At 43.2% G+C, this 15306-nt stretch overlaps 1 protein-coding gene across 1 annotated transcript in view; it reads right to left on the minus strand.

The window, feature by feature from the left end:
- Positions 1 to 15306, minus strand: part of LOC104078409 (DIS3-like exonuclease 2 {ECO:0000255|HAMAP-Rule:MF_03045}) — a gene marked incomplete at its 3' end in the record, with an annotated part of 127019 nt that overhangs the window by 8797 nt on the left and 102916 nt on the right. The window contains 1 exon segment of the mRNA XM_009580045.1: positions 4449 to 4561. Coding sequence (XP_009578340.1) covers positions 4449 to 4561 — 113 coding nt within the window.

Genomic DNA, 15306 nt, shown 5'->3' on the forward strand with positions numbered 1-15306 from the left:
ACACATTTCCTTTTTCCTTAACATGATACGGTCACAGGCTGAAAGGATTCTTAGTAGTTGCAAGCCCAGCATTTAATATACAAAGATGTCACAATTGTGTCACACTTGGAGAGCGAGATGTTTCAGGAGTTATCCCAGGGGTTGCCCAGAAGGAACTTTTGCAATAGGATTATCTCCATCTCTTTCTGAAGGAGAGGCAGGATGAGAGGAGATTTCCCTAAGTACATCTTTAATGCCCAGATTTGCAAAATATCAGGGCTGCATAGCATCGCCTCAAATAATCCAGAGGTTGCCCGGCATCTTTTAAATGCTTTGCCCTTCCCGTGACTGTCTGCCAAGAGACAGCGGCGTCTGCCAGCTGCCCTGCGGAGTGCCACGGCACGCAGAAATCCAGCTAGCTGAAACACTGCCGAGGGATATCACCTCCAGCGTGAAGTGGTTTCCTTAGCAAATTGCTAAGGATGTGCCTATGTTGGGGATCACATAATTCAGCTTGATTATACTGCAGGTGGAAATAAATTCACCTGGTCTTATACAGGGATCATAAAGCTGGAACAGAGGGGTGTATAAATGCAGTTGAATCTAGAAATGCAGTTGGAGAGACCCAGCAGAGCTAGGGGGAAAAACTTTTGCAATGAAAAAAAGTTTTCAGCGCCCAGGAAACCCTTTCTAATGAATGTATCAGAAACCAGGGCTGAAGAAAGGCTTGGGTGGTGAGAGCTTGTCTGGTTTTCATCCCCCTCTATCAGTCAGAATAATAAAAGACATCATCTCTCCCTACAAGCCTAGCAGGGCCCAAGAGATACTGGAAAGGGCACTTCTTTGAGTGAAATGCTCGCAGCTGTGGGTCTGCATTTCAAATCAAATTACAGACAGAGGATTTCTCTCTCCCTATTTCCAAGTCCTACATGGGAAATCTCCAGCACTACCGTACGCGGCTTGACACTTAGTGCTCCAGCACGGCCTGACAGCCCCCCCTCCACGCTATCGGCTCTCCCCGCAGACAGCCACACGTCCTGGCACCCCAAAGCTGTGGGCAGCAAGGGAAAACCAGTGTAAGAGAAGGCACTGCCAGGGCTGGAGTGTTTCCTACACATTGTCGTCCCAGGGTTGTAAAACACATGTACCTGTAACCATGGCCGGCCACACTGCTTAGCAGCTGGCTCCTCTGCATGGTTTGGACACGGGAAGATCTAACCTCCTGCTTGTGAGAGCCCGTTGTTTTGTTTTGTTTTGCCTCTTTGACTAATGAAGTGCTTCCAGAAATCAAATGCAAGTTTCCAGCCTCGGACTCATTCCTAGGTAACCGGGCATTGGGAGGGAGCACACGCATACTGGGATGATAAAACTCCCCATTCCCTTTAAAATCAGAAACATCTGCTGCAGCCAGGACTGACTCACCGGCCAGGTTCAGAGCGGGTTAGCCAGGGCAGCTCTCATCAATGGACTCACTGTAGCAGCTTTTCAAGGAACAGAAGGGGAAAATCGATCAGTCAACCAAAGGGAAAAGGGAACAAACTCTGGTTAAAAATAACCCCTTATTTTCACAAAGTCGTGTGGGCAGTTTTGCTCCCTTCAAACAACGCCGTTCTGCTGGCGCCCTGCTTTGGCTGCCCGCTCAGGCTTGGTTCGGGTTGGTTACGACCACCGCTGACTCCCGGGGCGACCCCTTCTCCCACTGCCGGTCCGACGGGGAGGGATTGTATTAACTGAGAGTTTCCATCAGCTGCTCTCCCCAGAGCCGGGAGGAGGATGCCGAGGTCCAACAATGGGGTGGGCTCAGCAAGCCTCTTGCTTACACACTAAAAGACACTCCAAGGAAATAGGCAATTTGTTTATGAGCCAAGATTTCTGCTCAAGAGTTGTATCAACACTTCCATGAATTCAGATTTCGAGCAACTCTTTGTTACTCAGCCTGAGATTATCAAAATATCAACACCCTGACAACCTGCTGGTGTCAAAAGTGAATGTCTCGAAGTCCTTGGACTCCACGTGAAGATAGGCTTACAGTTCCGATCTTTGATCTCCAGTATAAAATAGGACCAATAAAATATTATAGGGATTTATGGCTGACCTCTCATTTGAGCTGCTTCACACCTAAAATAACACTATAAGATGTGCCAAAAAAGAGGAAACTGTTTAGGTTTTCTTGCTTCTTAAAACCTGATACGCTCTTATTTCAAAAACTTTTGACTTCTATTAGACCGCTAGCAATTACACAATAACTCCCCTTCTGGGTACATGGTTCAGGAAAATTAAATATGTGGCTTTATTTAACTTCTTTGGGAGGATTAGCATGGTGCTAACCTCTAGCAGAATCACAGCTGTCTTCGGAATCAGTTCCATCAAAGGAAAGCATATTTTCTACAAGAGTCATGCTACCATCTTGTTTCAGACAGCCTGGCTGCTTTCCTTTGCCCATCCCCTCTCTCCTTTTCATCTCTTGCAATTAAAATATTGACCATTTCATCATCTATCCTAGTTTGCACTCTTAAAATGTATTTTCTGCAGGGCAGAAGTGTGGGTAAAACACTAATCTGATGGCTGGGCAAAGGTAGTTGAAGAGCAATTGAAGATTACGGGCAACAGATAACTTACGTTGGCATCATACATGACTGACTGGTAGTGCTGGGGGGAAAAAGTGCTTTGAAAGAAAATTCAATTAGCTTTTGAATTCAACTAGATTTTTATGAAAAATGCCCCCTTTCTATACAAAATCCTTCCTTCTCCCTTTAAAAAAAAATCACATGCCTTCAAAACACAGTATTTTGACTTGGAAATACTGCCACAACATCTTCCTGGACTACAGCTTTGCTGCCCTGCAGTGACATCCCCCCTGGGTCAGCCCACATCTCCCATAGCGAGCTATGGCCGTTGAGTCATCCATCAGAGGTGGAAACAGAGCACCGCAGAAGCCAAGGGCTTATCATTGGAGAGACTGTAGGATTGGGAAGACTCTGGTGCCAGAACTGCTGCTTCCATGAGATACACATTGCTTCCCACTCCTGGAGAACAGCAAGTCACTGGTAACTCGGTCCTGCACTGCAGCACCTGTGTGCTGTTGGCCTCACTACCACCGACCCAGCTTGGGCACTTCTGCATTGCTTATCGTGGCTATTCCACGCAACCCATACCCACAGAGACGTAAAATCCACCAGACTCACTGAGACCCCCTGAAGCTGTGCCTTGCTATTTCTACCCAAGCAAAGTTACAGAACAGCTACTAAAGGTTAACAGCTTGATATCAAACCACTAATTTGTTTTCAATAGTGTAAAATAAATCATTTTATCATCTGGAAAGTGTGGAGAGGACACAGTCAGCTATTGGAACAAGCATCATTACAAGACCCTCCCCGGATAGCAACCCTGGGAACATCCAGGAAGGGAGGGGAAGAATCACTCCTAATCCTAAGTAGCAAGTAGGATATGTTTATTTATTATACAAAAGATACCCTGTCATCCCGGAAAACGCTGCGGAGACAAGGACTTCAGCCTGACTGCATGGGAGTGCGGGGAGAGGCAGATTAATCTGCTCCTATGAGACTGCCTCAACACTCCTCTTCATGCAGCTGATGCTTCAGGCCGACACAGAACAGCCAAGCTTCCCGGCTTCCCTGCACGCACACTGCCGGCGGTATCTGATGAGCTAGAAAATGTTTCTGCACATTCAACTGAAAATGAGACAGGCACAGACAAAACCTGGATGTTTCCTTTCCGATAATGTTAAACTTGAACCTGTTTATTTTTAAAGTTTAGAAGTCAACTTTAAACTTGACTTTAACATTAAATTCTGTTACACTAAAATCTCTACAATTTCAAATATCTTTTCACTGCATGATGAGAGAGCATATTTTTCCAGTAGTTAGCACACCCAGATAAAAGAAAAGTCGTTAAATACTGTTGCACCTCAAAATGTGAGATTGCACAGGGTGTTTTACACCCTGCTCTGCTATGCATCCACTTCTGGGAGGGATTACCTACCACTACTGCACTGAAGACAAAAATAAAACTCTCCACCACCACCACATCTGCAAATTTCAAGCCTGCAACAGCAAAGCAGATGAGCCAGCTTGGGCCTATCAGGGTTATCTCAGGCTCAGCACAGCGTAAATGTAGCTGTGCGGCTCTGGGCCCTGAACTAGCTCCAGATCAGCAGAGTCCCGTTCACACGGAGCTGCTCCTGAGCTGGCGAGCCCTGGCACACCCGGGTCTCTGCCCACAGACACAGGGTCACGAACTGCTGCTTCACCCCGTGCTCTCTCCGTAAGCTCCAAAGTACTCAGCAGCTATGTTAGCTCTTGCGTTTGCATCAATTTACTCATTCTTGTAGGTTTGCTGCAATAATAGCCAGATTTTGATTGCGGGTATCTGAAAATGAACCTTTAAAATGAATTTATGGTAAATGAAAGACACAGTTGTCAGACGAAAAAAGGAAAAGTTGTCCTTACCTTTTGCACTAGATAGACACTAGTTGCTCTTTCGCTTGCTACCTTATCCAGTGCTGTTTCTTCCAGTACAAAGTAGCTTACATCCGCGATGTGAACACCCACTTCGAAGTTCCCTGAAATTGCACAAGGGAGTCAGCAGGCTGCAGGTAGAAATGAACTGCTGACATATTTAACTCTGATGCCTCTTCCCCCTCTCCCAGTGCTACCATATGCCTTATGCTTAGACCTCACAAAAATGATACTTCTGTCCACCTCTTCCATCTGAGATGAAAAACGTGGTCTCTCAAGACACTAGCAAATTCACAGCCACTGTGGCTACAACGTACGAGTGAATGCAAATACGAGTGAATCCTCAAGCACAGCGGTGGATATGTGAAAACCCTTAAAAACCATGTGGGTAAGTCTCTCCAACTAGGAGCTTGTAATAGCGAGCCCAGTCCTCATCCCTATGCTGTCAGACAGCAGTAAGCAAGAAATATGGGACCCCACCTTACAAGCACACAGGCAATGCAGGACACTGTTTCCCAGGTATGGAGCAGCAGGTCACTTATGCTTTTGAGTTCCAAGAGCTGCACTTGTTTCCACTTCACCCTGGTTAAGCCCAAATTGCTGCTGGGGACCTGGGAAGTCTTCAGTGACTTCGTATTAGGCTATGCAGAAGCGCAGCTTTCCACAAGCAGAATATTCCCACTGTTATCCTGCCTTCCCTTCAGATTAGGCTTTTTATCCTTAGAGTCCAGTCTAGAAGTACCTTAATTCAAAAGTTAGGCTAGAGAGGACTACTACTGAGGTTTTGGCAATAATTTGGATTTGGAAGTAGCGATCATCCTCAGCTTTGGAAGTAATTAGTACCTTGGCCCAAGAAATTCTGGTTTGCTAATCCTCAAAGAAGCCTATTGACCTTTGTTTTCTCTGGAAGGACTAGGCTAGATTTGAGGTGCTTATTTGTAGAATAGTTCTAAGTGCAGTGGGTTCCTAATTATAACATTTGGTTCTTTAGAGGAATTCACTAACTTCTTGGTATCTGTAAATATTTTTTCTTTTCCTAATTTTTTTAAAAAGACAACGTAATAAGACACCATGCTGGTGACAATCCTGTTTGTTTATACGCCTTGCAAAGAATATTATCAAAGCCTTTCTCTAGAGTGTCACGTTTTTGAAGGATAAATTGTTAATAGCTGCTGTCATCATGCAGTACATCTGTCCGTGTGCCCTTCTAATGGATACTGGTGCTAGATTTCAGCAGAGTGAGAATGGAAATGTATACAGGCGAAGAGGAAGCGTGAGAAGGTTCAAGCTCATATTAGGAGCCACCCAGCCCACTGTGCCCCCAGCTGGGAGTTCCGATAAGTGAGCACCAACCCACCCTGTGCGACTGTTTGAATTCGTAACAATTTTAACTTAATTTTATTAAGCCATGTTTGCGCAGCACTTTGAGTATGTAAAGTATTATCTCGCTTTTTGTGCAGCTTTTGTACACTCAACAGAGCACAGATGTAAAGGCAGCAGAAACGCACATGGAAGACGGGAGCATTGGGGTTTAGATTTGTCCACATAACCTACAGTCACTGGAGGGTCCTGCAGAGAGTAAATATGATGGCAGCAGGGGGAGAGGACAATAATCTCATCGCACACCAAGGGACAAATTCCACCACTCGTTAGGAAGCTGGGAGAAAAGACTGCAGATTAAATGGTTCACCTCAGAAAGCTGCCTACAGCTGTGTTGTGATATTATCACATGCCTTGAAAGTTGCTCTACATGGATTAGGCATCCAAGCCTGAAACTACTTAGACAGTAAGTCTTAGACCAACAGTTCAACCAACAGGTTTAATATTACACGCACTCGAAGCCAACACACTCAGAAGGTAAAAAAATATTGAATACTTTGAAGTCAATATTGTAATGTATTGACCCTGCAGGCAAATATTGACGAAAGGAAAAGGAGAGGGGGTCATTACATCATGCCTTTAATCGTACTTTAATTCAATATGTGCACTGTTACATACATGAACTTTTTGTCCTTGGTAGAAAATTGACAAACCAAGAAAGATCTCATTGCATGAGATAATAAAACATGGAGTTAGCCAACGAAAACACATTGAGCAGAGTTAAATTTCATTCAGGTTTCCCACCAGAGCTTCTAAAAGCCGGGGTCAGCGTGAGCCCCCTGCTTTTGAACTTTTAATGGAAATTCTATCTAAATATTTTCTTACATACATTGACATAATGCAAACTGGCAGCTCTTGGGTTTGTCTTGCTCAAGTATGAATCACCCTATCTCCCTCACCCCCAAAAAATTCAGACCAAGAGAACTTGAAGATACAGCACAATGATCAACCAATCAGATTTCTCTCAAATCACTGCTTTTGAATGTGTAAGACAAAATACCAGCCTAAGCCTGCACAGAAATACCTGCCTACTGCTCTCTCCTGGTTTATTTGCTAATTAAAATGAAAGAGCTTTGTGGATAGAGAAATACTATTCACTAGGATTCTCTTCCAGGTCCACAAACAGTTTTTCTAGTCTCATTAATTTTTATGACAAAGTCACAAAAGGAACATTTCACATTGTAAGTCTTGTGTTATTTCCTAAGGAAAAAAGAAAATGTGGCCTGAATGAAAGGAAAAGAGAGTTAAACCAGCACTCGTTTATTGAAACAGTCTTGTCAGAGAAGAGAGGAAAGGGGGAAAGGGTGGACACCACATGGACCACACACCACAGGCTGCTACACATGGTCTACTCCACCTTCATATTGATGAAGAAATCTACTTTTCCAGCAAACAGAGGCTTCAAGTCTTGGCATGTAGCTCTCCATCATGACAGACTTTATACCCTAAATTTGTTACAGAAACGACTACTTTACAAACCATAGACTTGCTTCACCCCAAATTTAAAATTCTCCTACAGTGAAGCTAAAGCTGCTCAACAACCCCTAAAGCTAGGTGTACACTACCAGTTTAAGGATTTTTTTTTTTTTTAAAAAGGAATTTACATAAGAATGTACAGGAGATTAAGCCAGACACTTCATATGCTGGTATTAAAGCAAGAGCTGAAGGAAGCGTCTATTGCAATGAAAAACGCTGAAGGCATTTGGATAGCTTCTTTCACTTAGAATCTCTGGGATTTTTCATTTAATATCATTTCATCTGAAAGTGGGTGCAAAATTGTCATCCCATTTGAACTCCACCACTACAAAGCTGCTACGTGGGAGACGTTTAGCAACAGGGAATGCAGTTTAGAATCAAGCAACACATGTTTTATTAACCAGCTGTACCCTATTAGCCCCCCTCTGAAAATACAGAAACACGGCAACAGAGATGGATGGGAGACAGGGGTATTATTTGAAATTACACTATGGCATTGCAAAACCCAATAATGAGGCCCTTTGCAAAGAGAAGCTCTTCTCCCAAGGTCCGCAAGTAGAAATAGGGAAAGGGCTGGGCACTCAGCCACCAAAGCTCCTCTTGGGCCAACGCTCTATGCAAGAGGGACAGGATTTGTTGCCACCTTACTGCAAACAACACAGTTCTGATGCCCTTGTGGCACTGCACACAGAGAAGACAATTTCCCATCACATAGGCTGCTAGAATGGCAAAATATAATGGCCTTGTATTGCTCCAAGTTTCTAGAAGCCTGGATCCTCTCTTGAAGCTTACCAAGCGATAGAGCTATGAGTGGCAGGTCAGCAGGTCTCCCCCAGCACGATGCTGCATTAGGCACACAGCAGCTGTGGAGAAGGTTTGGCTCCTTGATCTGGGAATCTGGTGTGTTTGAACCCACTCCAAAACCTTGTGTGTGTAACATTGATACGATGCTAAAATCAAAAGAGAATTGGTGGCACCTCACAGAAGAACAAAGAACAAGCTGTTCCTTTTTTTTATTTTTTCACTGATGATCTCATTCTCTACGACAAAACAGTTCAAAGAACTTTTTTTCCATCTTTATTGAGGAAAATTATAAACAAAAAAGGATTAGCAAGAAAAACCTGGAAGAGAAGGAAAAGGCCCTTTCAGTCTGTAAATGCTCCATAAAAGCTGCCAACCCAGCAAGTCATATCAAGTATTTGCCCCAGGAATTAAAAAGTTGAGCTGAATGTATTTGAACAGTATACAAGAGAACACACTGACAGCAAACCCCTCTTCTCTGTCTTCAGCAACTCTAATCACTCCTAGCACAAATGCAGAGAGAAAGATCAAGCAACTTCACTTCATACCTTAGCATATGCTAATTTTAGGACCATGCAACTTAAAAATGCAACTCTTCAAGGATAAAACAGCAGAAGGTAATTCTCTAGCATGCAGACATATTCCCCTTTATTTTCATCTCGCCTTCAAGCATCATCATTCTCAGGAGAGAAGACAAACACTAGTAGAGTGTTAAGTCACCTTAAAATTCAATACCAAGTTTTTTGTATTAACTACTATTTCTTACGCTGTCTTCACCCCTCAGAACAGAAGAGTTCAAAGCAGATTGCAAAGTGTTTGCTCTAGCCAGAAGACAGCCAACTACCTACCTGCTGCCAGCAATTAAAGGTTCCCTGGCTAGACTAAACTCTTGCAGCAAATAATTACAGCTCTTTCCCATTCCTCTGCCCTGGGGGTACCATGCTGCTGCTCCTATCTGCAAAACAATACTTAACGCCTTGCAAAAGTATGAAAAACTTGCATAAAGAGAGACAAATGAGGCCTTTAACCTACATGCACGTTTTGTTGGTATTAGCAGTGCTACAGTAGAGCATGGGTCTTCATCAAGGCTCAAGTTCTCACATGTGATCGTGGGCAAATGGGGAGCGGGGAGTCTCTACAGGGGTCTCAGTTACAGAAGGGACAGCCAGAGGGGCCGCAGACAGTAATAGGGGTGGACACAACACAAACACAAGTTGCACGGAGGCAGAAAATGGCACTGAGACTTGGGGAAGCTGCTAGAAGTAGCAAGGAACCATCACAGATCTTTAACACGTGCCTTTAAACGAAGGACCTGATCCAAGCCCAAACATTTGTTTCTCTTTGGCATGTGTATATACATCCACGGCTCAAGCGTTACAGAAGTGTCCCTCTTGGGACAGAGAGAGAAGAAAAAGAGAGAGCAAAAAGCGAATGACAGTGTCAGTGGGAGAAAAGAGCAAGTGGGAACGCAAAAAAAAAAAAAAAAAGAGAAGGAGAAGCATTTAATACAAAAATAAAAGTGGAACCATAGAAAGAGCGAGTTATTTGTCTGCTCTGGAGCCTGAAGACAAAGGTGGGTGGCTTTAAATCTCAGCTGAGGTTACTTTTCCGCCGCAGGAAGCCAAGCTATTGTTCAGAAAATCAGACAGTGTGTTTTATTTTACTTATTTTAAAATAACAAGGAAAGTGCTTAAATTTTACTTGTGTGCCCTAGGGCCATTTTGCTGTTTGAAAGCGCAGTGCAACTGAGCATAAATCCATTAACTTGTTTACCAGGAAACCAAATTTTTTAAATTATCACATGATGGTCCTTTAGCCAACCGAAATGCAACTAATTACACCTTTTTTTAAGCAAATAATAGCTTTTTCCTTCTCTAAAGGTCTCTTCCTTGACATAACCTCACAAAAAGACTCTGACAAAAACAGTCAGAATCCTGTATCTCAAGAGAGCAGGACAAGTCCCTGGGGCGCAGAGCAGCAACTTTTCCAACCAAGCATAAATATGACTTTAGTAAATGTTGCAACAACTTCAAAAGAAGAAAAACTGTCTGCCCAAACAAACCGTAAGCACCTCTAAAGGGTAATGATCCACAAAATACTACGTACTACCAGGCATTGCCTCTAGGAGATGTCCCCATCCAAGCCCCTCTGCCACTGGTTCGCATGAGAAACATCCCACAGAAACAGCCTCCTTCACCCACCAGCCACAAAGAGACATTGAAACCATCGGGAACAGCCTGGCCAAGGTTTCAAGATATTTGAACTCTTCTTTGAACTATGCTTAGTCACTTTTTTCTGGGTTTGTAGCACCTGGAGAGGCAGCCAAGGTCAGGCCCCCGACTCTTCTCATGGAGGGAAGGGAGAGGGAGCGGTGGCACACGCAGCATGTCAGCGCGGCCACTCCATGTGCCTGCATCAGACTGCAAACAGCAAACGGGCTGGGCTTTTCCTTTGCTTCTTAAATCACAACTAAAACCATTGCTTCCTTTCAACCTGTCCTGGTTTCGGCTGGGATAGAGTTAATTTTCCTCCTAGTAGCTGGTATAGCACTGTGTTTTGGATTTAGGATGAGAATAATGTTGATAACACACTGATGTTTTAGTTGTTGCTGAGCAATGCTTACGCTAAGTCAAGGATTTTTCAGCTTCTCATACTGCCCTGCCAGCGAGGAGGTTGGAGGTGCACAAGAAGCTGGGAGGGGACACAGCCAGGACAGCTGACCCAAACTGGCAAAAGGGATATTCCACCCCATATGATGTCATGCTGAACAAAAAACTGGGGGGAGTTGGCCGGGGGGGGTGCAGCCACTGCTCGGGAACTGGCTGGGCATCCGTCAGCAGGTGGCGAGTAATTGCATTGTGCATAATTGGTTTTGTATATTCTTTTATCATTATTATTATTTTCCCTTCCTTTCCTGTCCTATTAAATTGTCTTTATCTCAGCCCATGAGTTTTACCTTTTTTCCCAATTCTCACCCCCATCCCACTGAGGGGGAGTGAGCAAACGGCTGTGTGGTGTTCAGCTGCCTGCCAGGTTAAACCACAACCCAACCTTTTAACCCTTTAGCCTTTACAGATCACTTTTACATCCTTTTCTTCAGGAGCTGGGGTGATGGAAAGACAATAAAAGTTGTGATTTTTCTCATTCAACTGCACAAACTCAGGAGCTGTGAGATGGACTGAATCCTCAATGTTAGCAGAACCGAGATTGGCCCCAGTTATTCCAAAGTGAGAAACTTCCAAAGTGAGAGATGACAAGGGAAGGGAAAAAAATAAAAATAAAAACATCTTCAAATGTTAACTCTTCCCATACTGAAAGTCTTGGCACTTCCTGGATTTCTGGAAGTATCTGAGAAACCACTGATAGGAATGGTGATGTTACAAAGTGATGTTTTCAGCGATCCCGAGAGAACCGGGAAATAGTCAGAGCATGTCATAAAAATAAAGCATAACAGGTTTTTTGTTATTTTCTTCTTTTCTTCTTTAAGTTAAAAAGTCAGTGTGGGACATCAATGAGTCTAAAATCCAGAATAACTCCTACTTTCTTTGTAGTGACTTTTAAAGCACTGTTTTACTCAGGTCTGAACCACCCTGACCTTTGGCCATTTTGTCTCTGGCATCAACTGAATGTTATGGAGACAACTACGATTTTACAAACCAATTTGGGATTGGCTCCAGGTAAGGTACAAAACAAAACTCATGTGTTCATTAAGTGCAATGAAGGACAAGTGAAGATGAAAAGCAGAAAAACATACTAGGAGAGGAACCCTTCCTGAGCAGAATACTTTCCAGAGTTTTCCATGAGCCATCAGCAATTCTTCAGATAGTTTCAGAATTATGAGGAGACTTTATCTATTACTAAATTAAATGCTGGGAGCAGGTCTTCAATGTGAATTGCATACAGTTTTTGTCTGTAGCAGCTAATAAATTCAGCAACGTCCTAAAGTCCTTGATAGAATTTAAAAGCTACCTTTTATACCTCAAAACAAAGCCAGGACACTCCATAACATGGCACTTCACGCATCATGCATTATGGAGCCCCGAGTTTTATACACAAACCAGCACAAGCCAAATCAGTTAAGCACTGTTTCAAATGCTTTGGCTAAGGTTAGCATTTAAAGCCCCTGCGAGGAGGGTGCTCCCCCACACTGCCCAGCTCTGAAGACTACACTCAGAGATGGCTCTTGGTCACCATGAGGCCTTCCCAGGCTCTCAGGAGAGCGGGAGGGTCGATCGTCCCACGGGAACACATGGGGTAGATCTTCATGCTGGTGGTGTTCTCTGAACTTCCAGCTCCCATGAGCTGGAAACATCTAAGCTGGTGATCAATCAGAATTCAGGTCTCCAGACCGCACAGAACATATCAGGATACCTAGCCAGGGAAAAGTAACACACGAGTGTCCTGTCCTGTGGGTCACCAGCAAACCCACCTCAGTTCTTCATCACCTTGTGACAAGAGATGCTGCTATCCCAAATGCACCTACTGCCTACACCATACCTTCAATATCTCCTGAGGAGAATAAAAGAACTCTTCTGTGCAAGTAGTACCACTGCACCATTAAGTTGGATACTTACACAAGGAAGGAATTCTCCTGAGGGAAAAACACTAAATACTCAGAAGGACAGAATTTACACAGCATGTACCAGATAAAACATTTAATTGCAGACTGAAGGACACAGGGAATGATATCCGACAGAATAAGCACACAGCATAAAGATTTGTTCACACTGCTGAGCAAGATACAGGCAGGAAAATACAGACAGAAAGCGGGGCACAAGTATTTTAATAGTGAAAGTCAGGTCAGAGCACAGGACAGTTAGGGACAGCCAGTATAATGATGGAAAACGAAGAGAATGTGCCATTTCTTTGATATATCAAATGCATCCAGCATTGGCAGACTAAGACCAGACACAACAGTTCCTTATGCAGCGATGCCTATGTCCCACCTTCTGCCCATGCAGGTTTTCTCCCCATTCCTATGCTGGTGCCTGTTTACACTGCAGAGGGTCATAGGTAAGCTCATTTCCTCTGTGCCTGCACAAGTGCCTAGCAGACTTTGTGAGGTGCCAAAATAGCAAGTTCCACTTAGAGGTTTTATAAATTGTATTGATTTCTTTGCAAGATTCAAGTGTAATGAGCAAAATGAAGAGGAGTTACGAATCTCAAATATATCAGATTTATGCGCTGAATGCCAGTACTTGCTATATGGCCATCTCTGGGAGAACCTCTAGATGACTACTTATGACTTAGACCCAATATGAATCTTAGCTACTCGGAGTCTATCGCAAGCACTTGGCAGACGGATCTTCAATCTTTCACCAAGACAAGATGTCAAGAGGACACTGAGGCAATGACTGTGCTGCTGTGAACTCAGATCCCCAGCTCGGAAAGTACTCCTTGCTGGCAGGGAGAAGTTACCAAGGGGGACTCCTAGCAGTCTCTTAACAGCGAGGTTTCCAGCCAACATGAGGAAGGTAAAAGGACAATTTCTGGTATTCATGTCATGAATTGTTTTTATCACTATTCCAAAACCCATTCAAGAGGCTAACTCTATCAGGAAATCAGTATCTTTGAATTTAAAGAGATAGGAAGTGGCACCCAGCAGCTTTCAAGATGAATTGCAATCATTTTGGGTGTAGGATGTCATCCTGTTCCTGAAATGAAGGTTTAGAGTGGGGAGGGACCAGCCTCTCTCTACTGCTAGGTCAGTCTCTTTTGTGATATCTCTACTGAACACAGTAATCCAAGGCTGAGTGAGTGTTCCCAGGCATTCAAAAAGACCTTGGGATTTAGTGCTAGGCCAAACACGTACAAGGTACTTCCACTGAACAGCCTTGACATTTCAACTTCTTTGAGAACAGAAGGCAGCCACTGAGGTTTCACTTTTAGCCATCCAACTTTTTTGTTTATTTTTTGAAAGACTTCCAAAATATTTCCATCTGCACCTGGTTTTACTCTTTCTGTGTAACTAGCATAATAGTCAACAATCAAGAAATACTGTAGTGAATTGCACTGCAAGATGTTCTTCCTGTTCAGCTGGGTTCTGAAACCCTTGCATTGCAATAAATTAAAAGTTAAAACAATAGCCCAGTGATTCTGAGGGATCCTGCCATTTAAGAAAGTTGATAATAAAGAATATATATACAGCAGTAACTTCTTTGCTGCCTGCATGCAGCAGAACATATGACTGAAGTTAACCATGTGGGAATTTATTCCTAGCTATTTGTACCCTTTTAAAGTTGATCCTCCTCACATATCTTCTGACTCTTATCTGCTAAATTTACTGAAAAATCCTGTTTTCTCTAGCTCTATCCGGTCATCACCTATCATTTGTGGTTCTTCTCTAAAGACCCTCCTGGTCCCTGAGATCCTTTTTCATGAACAGAAATCCTAGACAAAGTGCTTTTAGGTCTCTTTGTACAGGAATTTCTGGATCCTTCCCCATTACCCAGCTCCTTAAAGTCATTTGGGTTTTTTCCTCAATATACAATCAGACACTATTGTTTTTAAGTCTGTATCCACAAATATCGGTGAGATCCGCTGGGACACAAAACTCCACGCCTCTAAATCTTTGGGGAATTGTCCCAGGTCCTGAATTTATGAACTGAAACAATCCGGAAGGCAACTTTGCCCAGAGCATCTCTCCTCCCTGCAGGAAAGTAAACTCACTTTTATGAGTAATTCTACTGGTATTTGCACATCTGTTTGCATGTTCTACAGCCATGGTCTTCATTAGATTAGTCCTTCACAGACAATCTACCTTTTATTTTGTTTTAATCCTGTGTCTTTTTCCCCTACAGCTTTCTTTGTGTACTGTCAAAAAAAAGCTTTTGGGATAAGGATGGAATCTTTATAAAATATCTATACTTGATACAAAAATCCAGTGCAATAAATATGAATTACCAATAACAAATCCTGCCCATTTTTGCTTAATCAAGCTTTTAACCAATCTTCTCACAAGTAGCTTTCAAATATATGCAAAAAATGTTTTAACAAATTATGTTCCAGCAATCAATGCTCCAACCAAATCCAAACTTTCTTAATCTCCACCTTAATACCTTATCACCCAGTTTAATGCACTTGTCTGGGGATTAGGCTCAGTCTATTTCCCTTTCAACCACCATCAGTTTGGAGCAAGATGCCCTATTTCCACTCAAGCTGAGGGCAGCCCTACATTGTCAAGTTGTCTCAC

Source organism: Fulmarus glacialis, unplaced genomic scaffold (genome assembly GCF_000690835.1).
Source record: "Fulmarus glacialis isolate BGI_N327 unplaced genomic scaffold, ASM69083v1 scaffold316, whole genome shotgun sequence".
Classification (NCBI taxonomy): Eukaryota; Metazoa; Chordata; class Aves; order Procellariiformes; family Procellariidae; genus Fulmarus; species Fulmarus glacialis.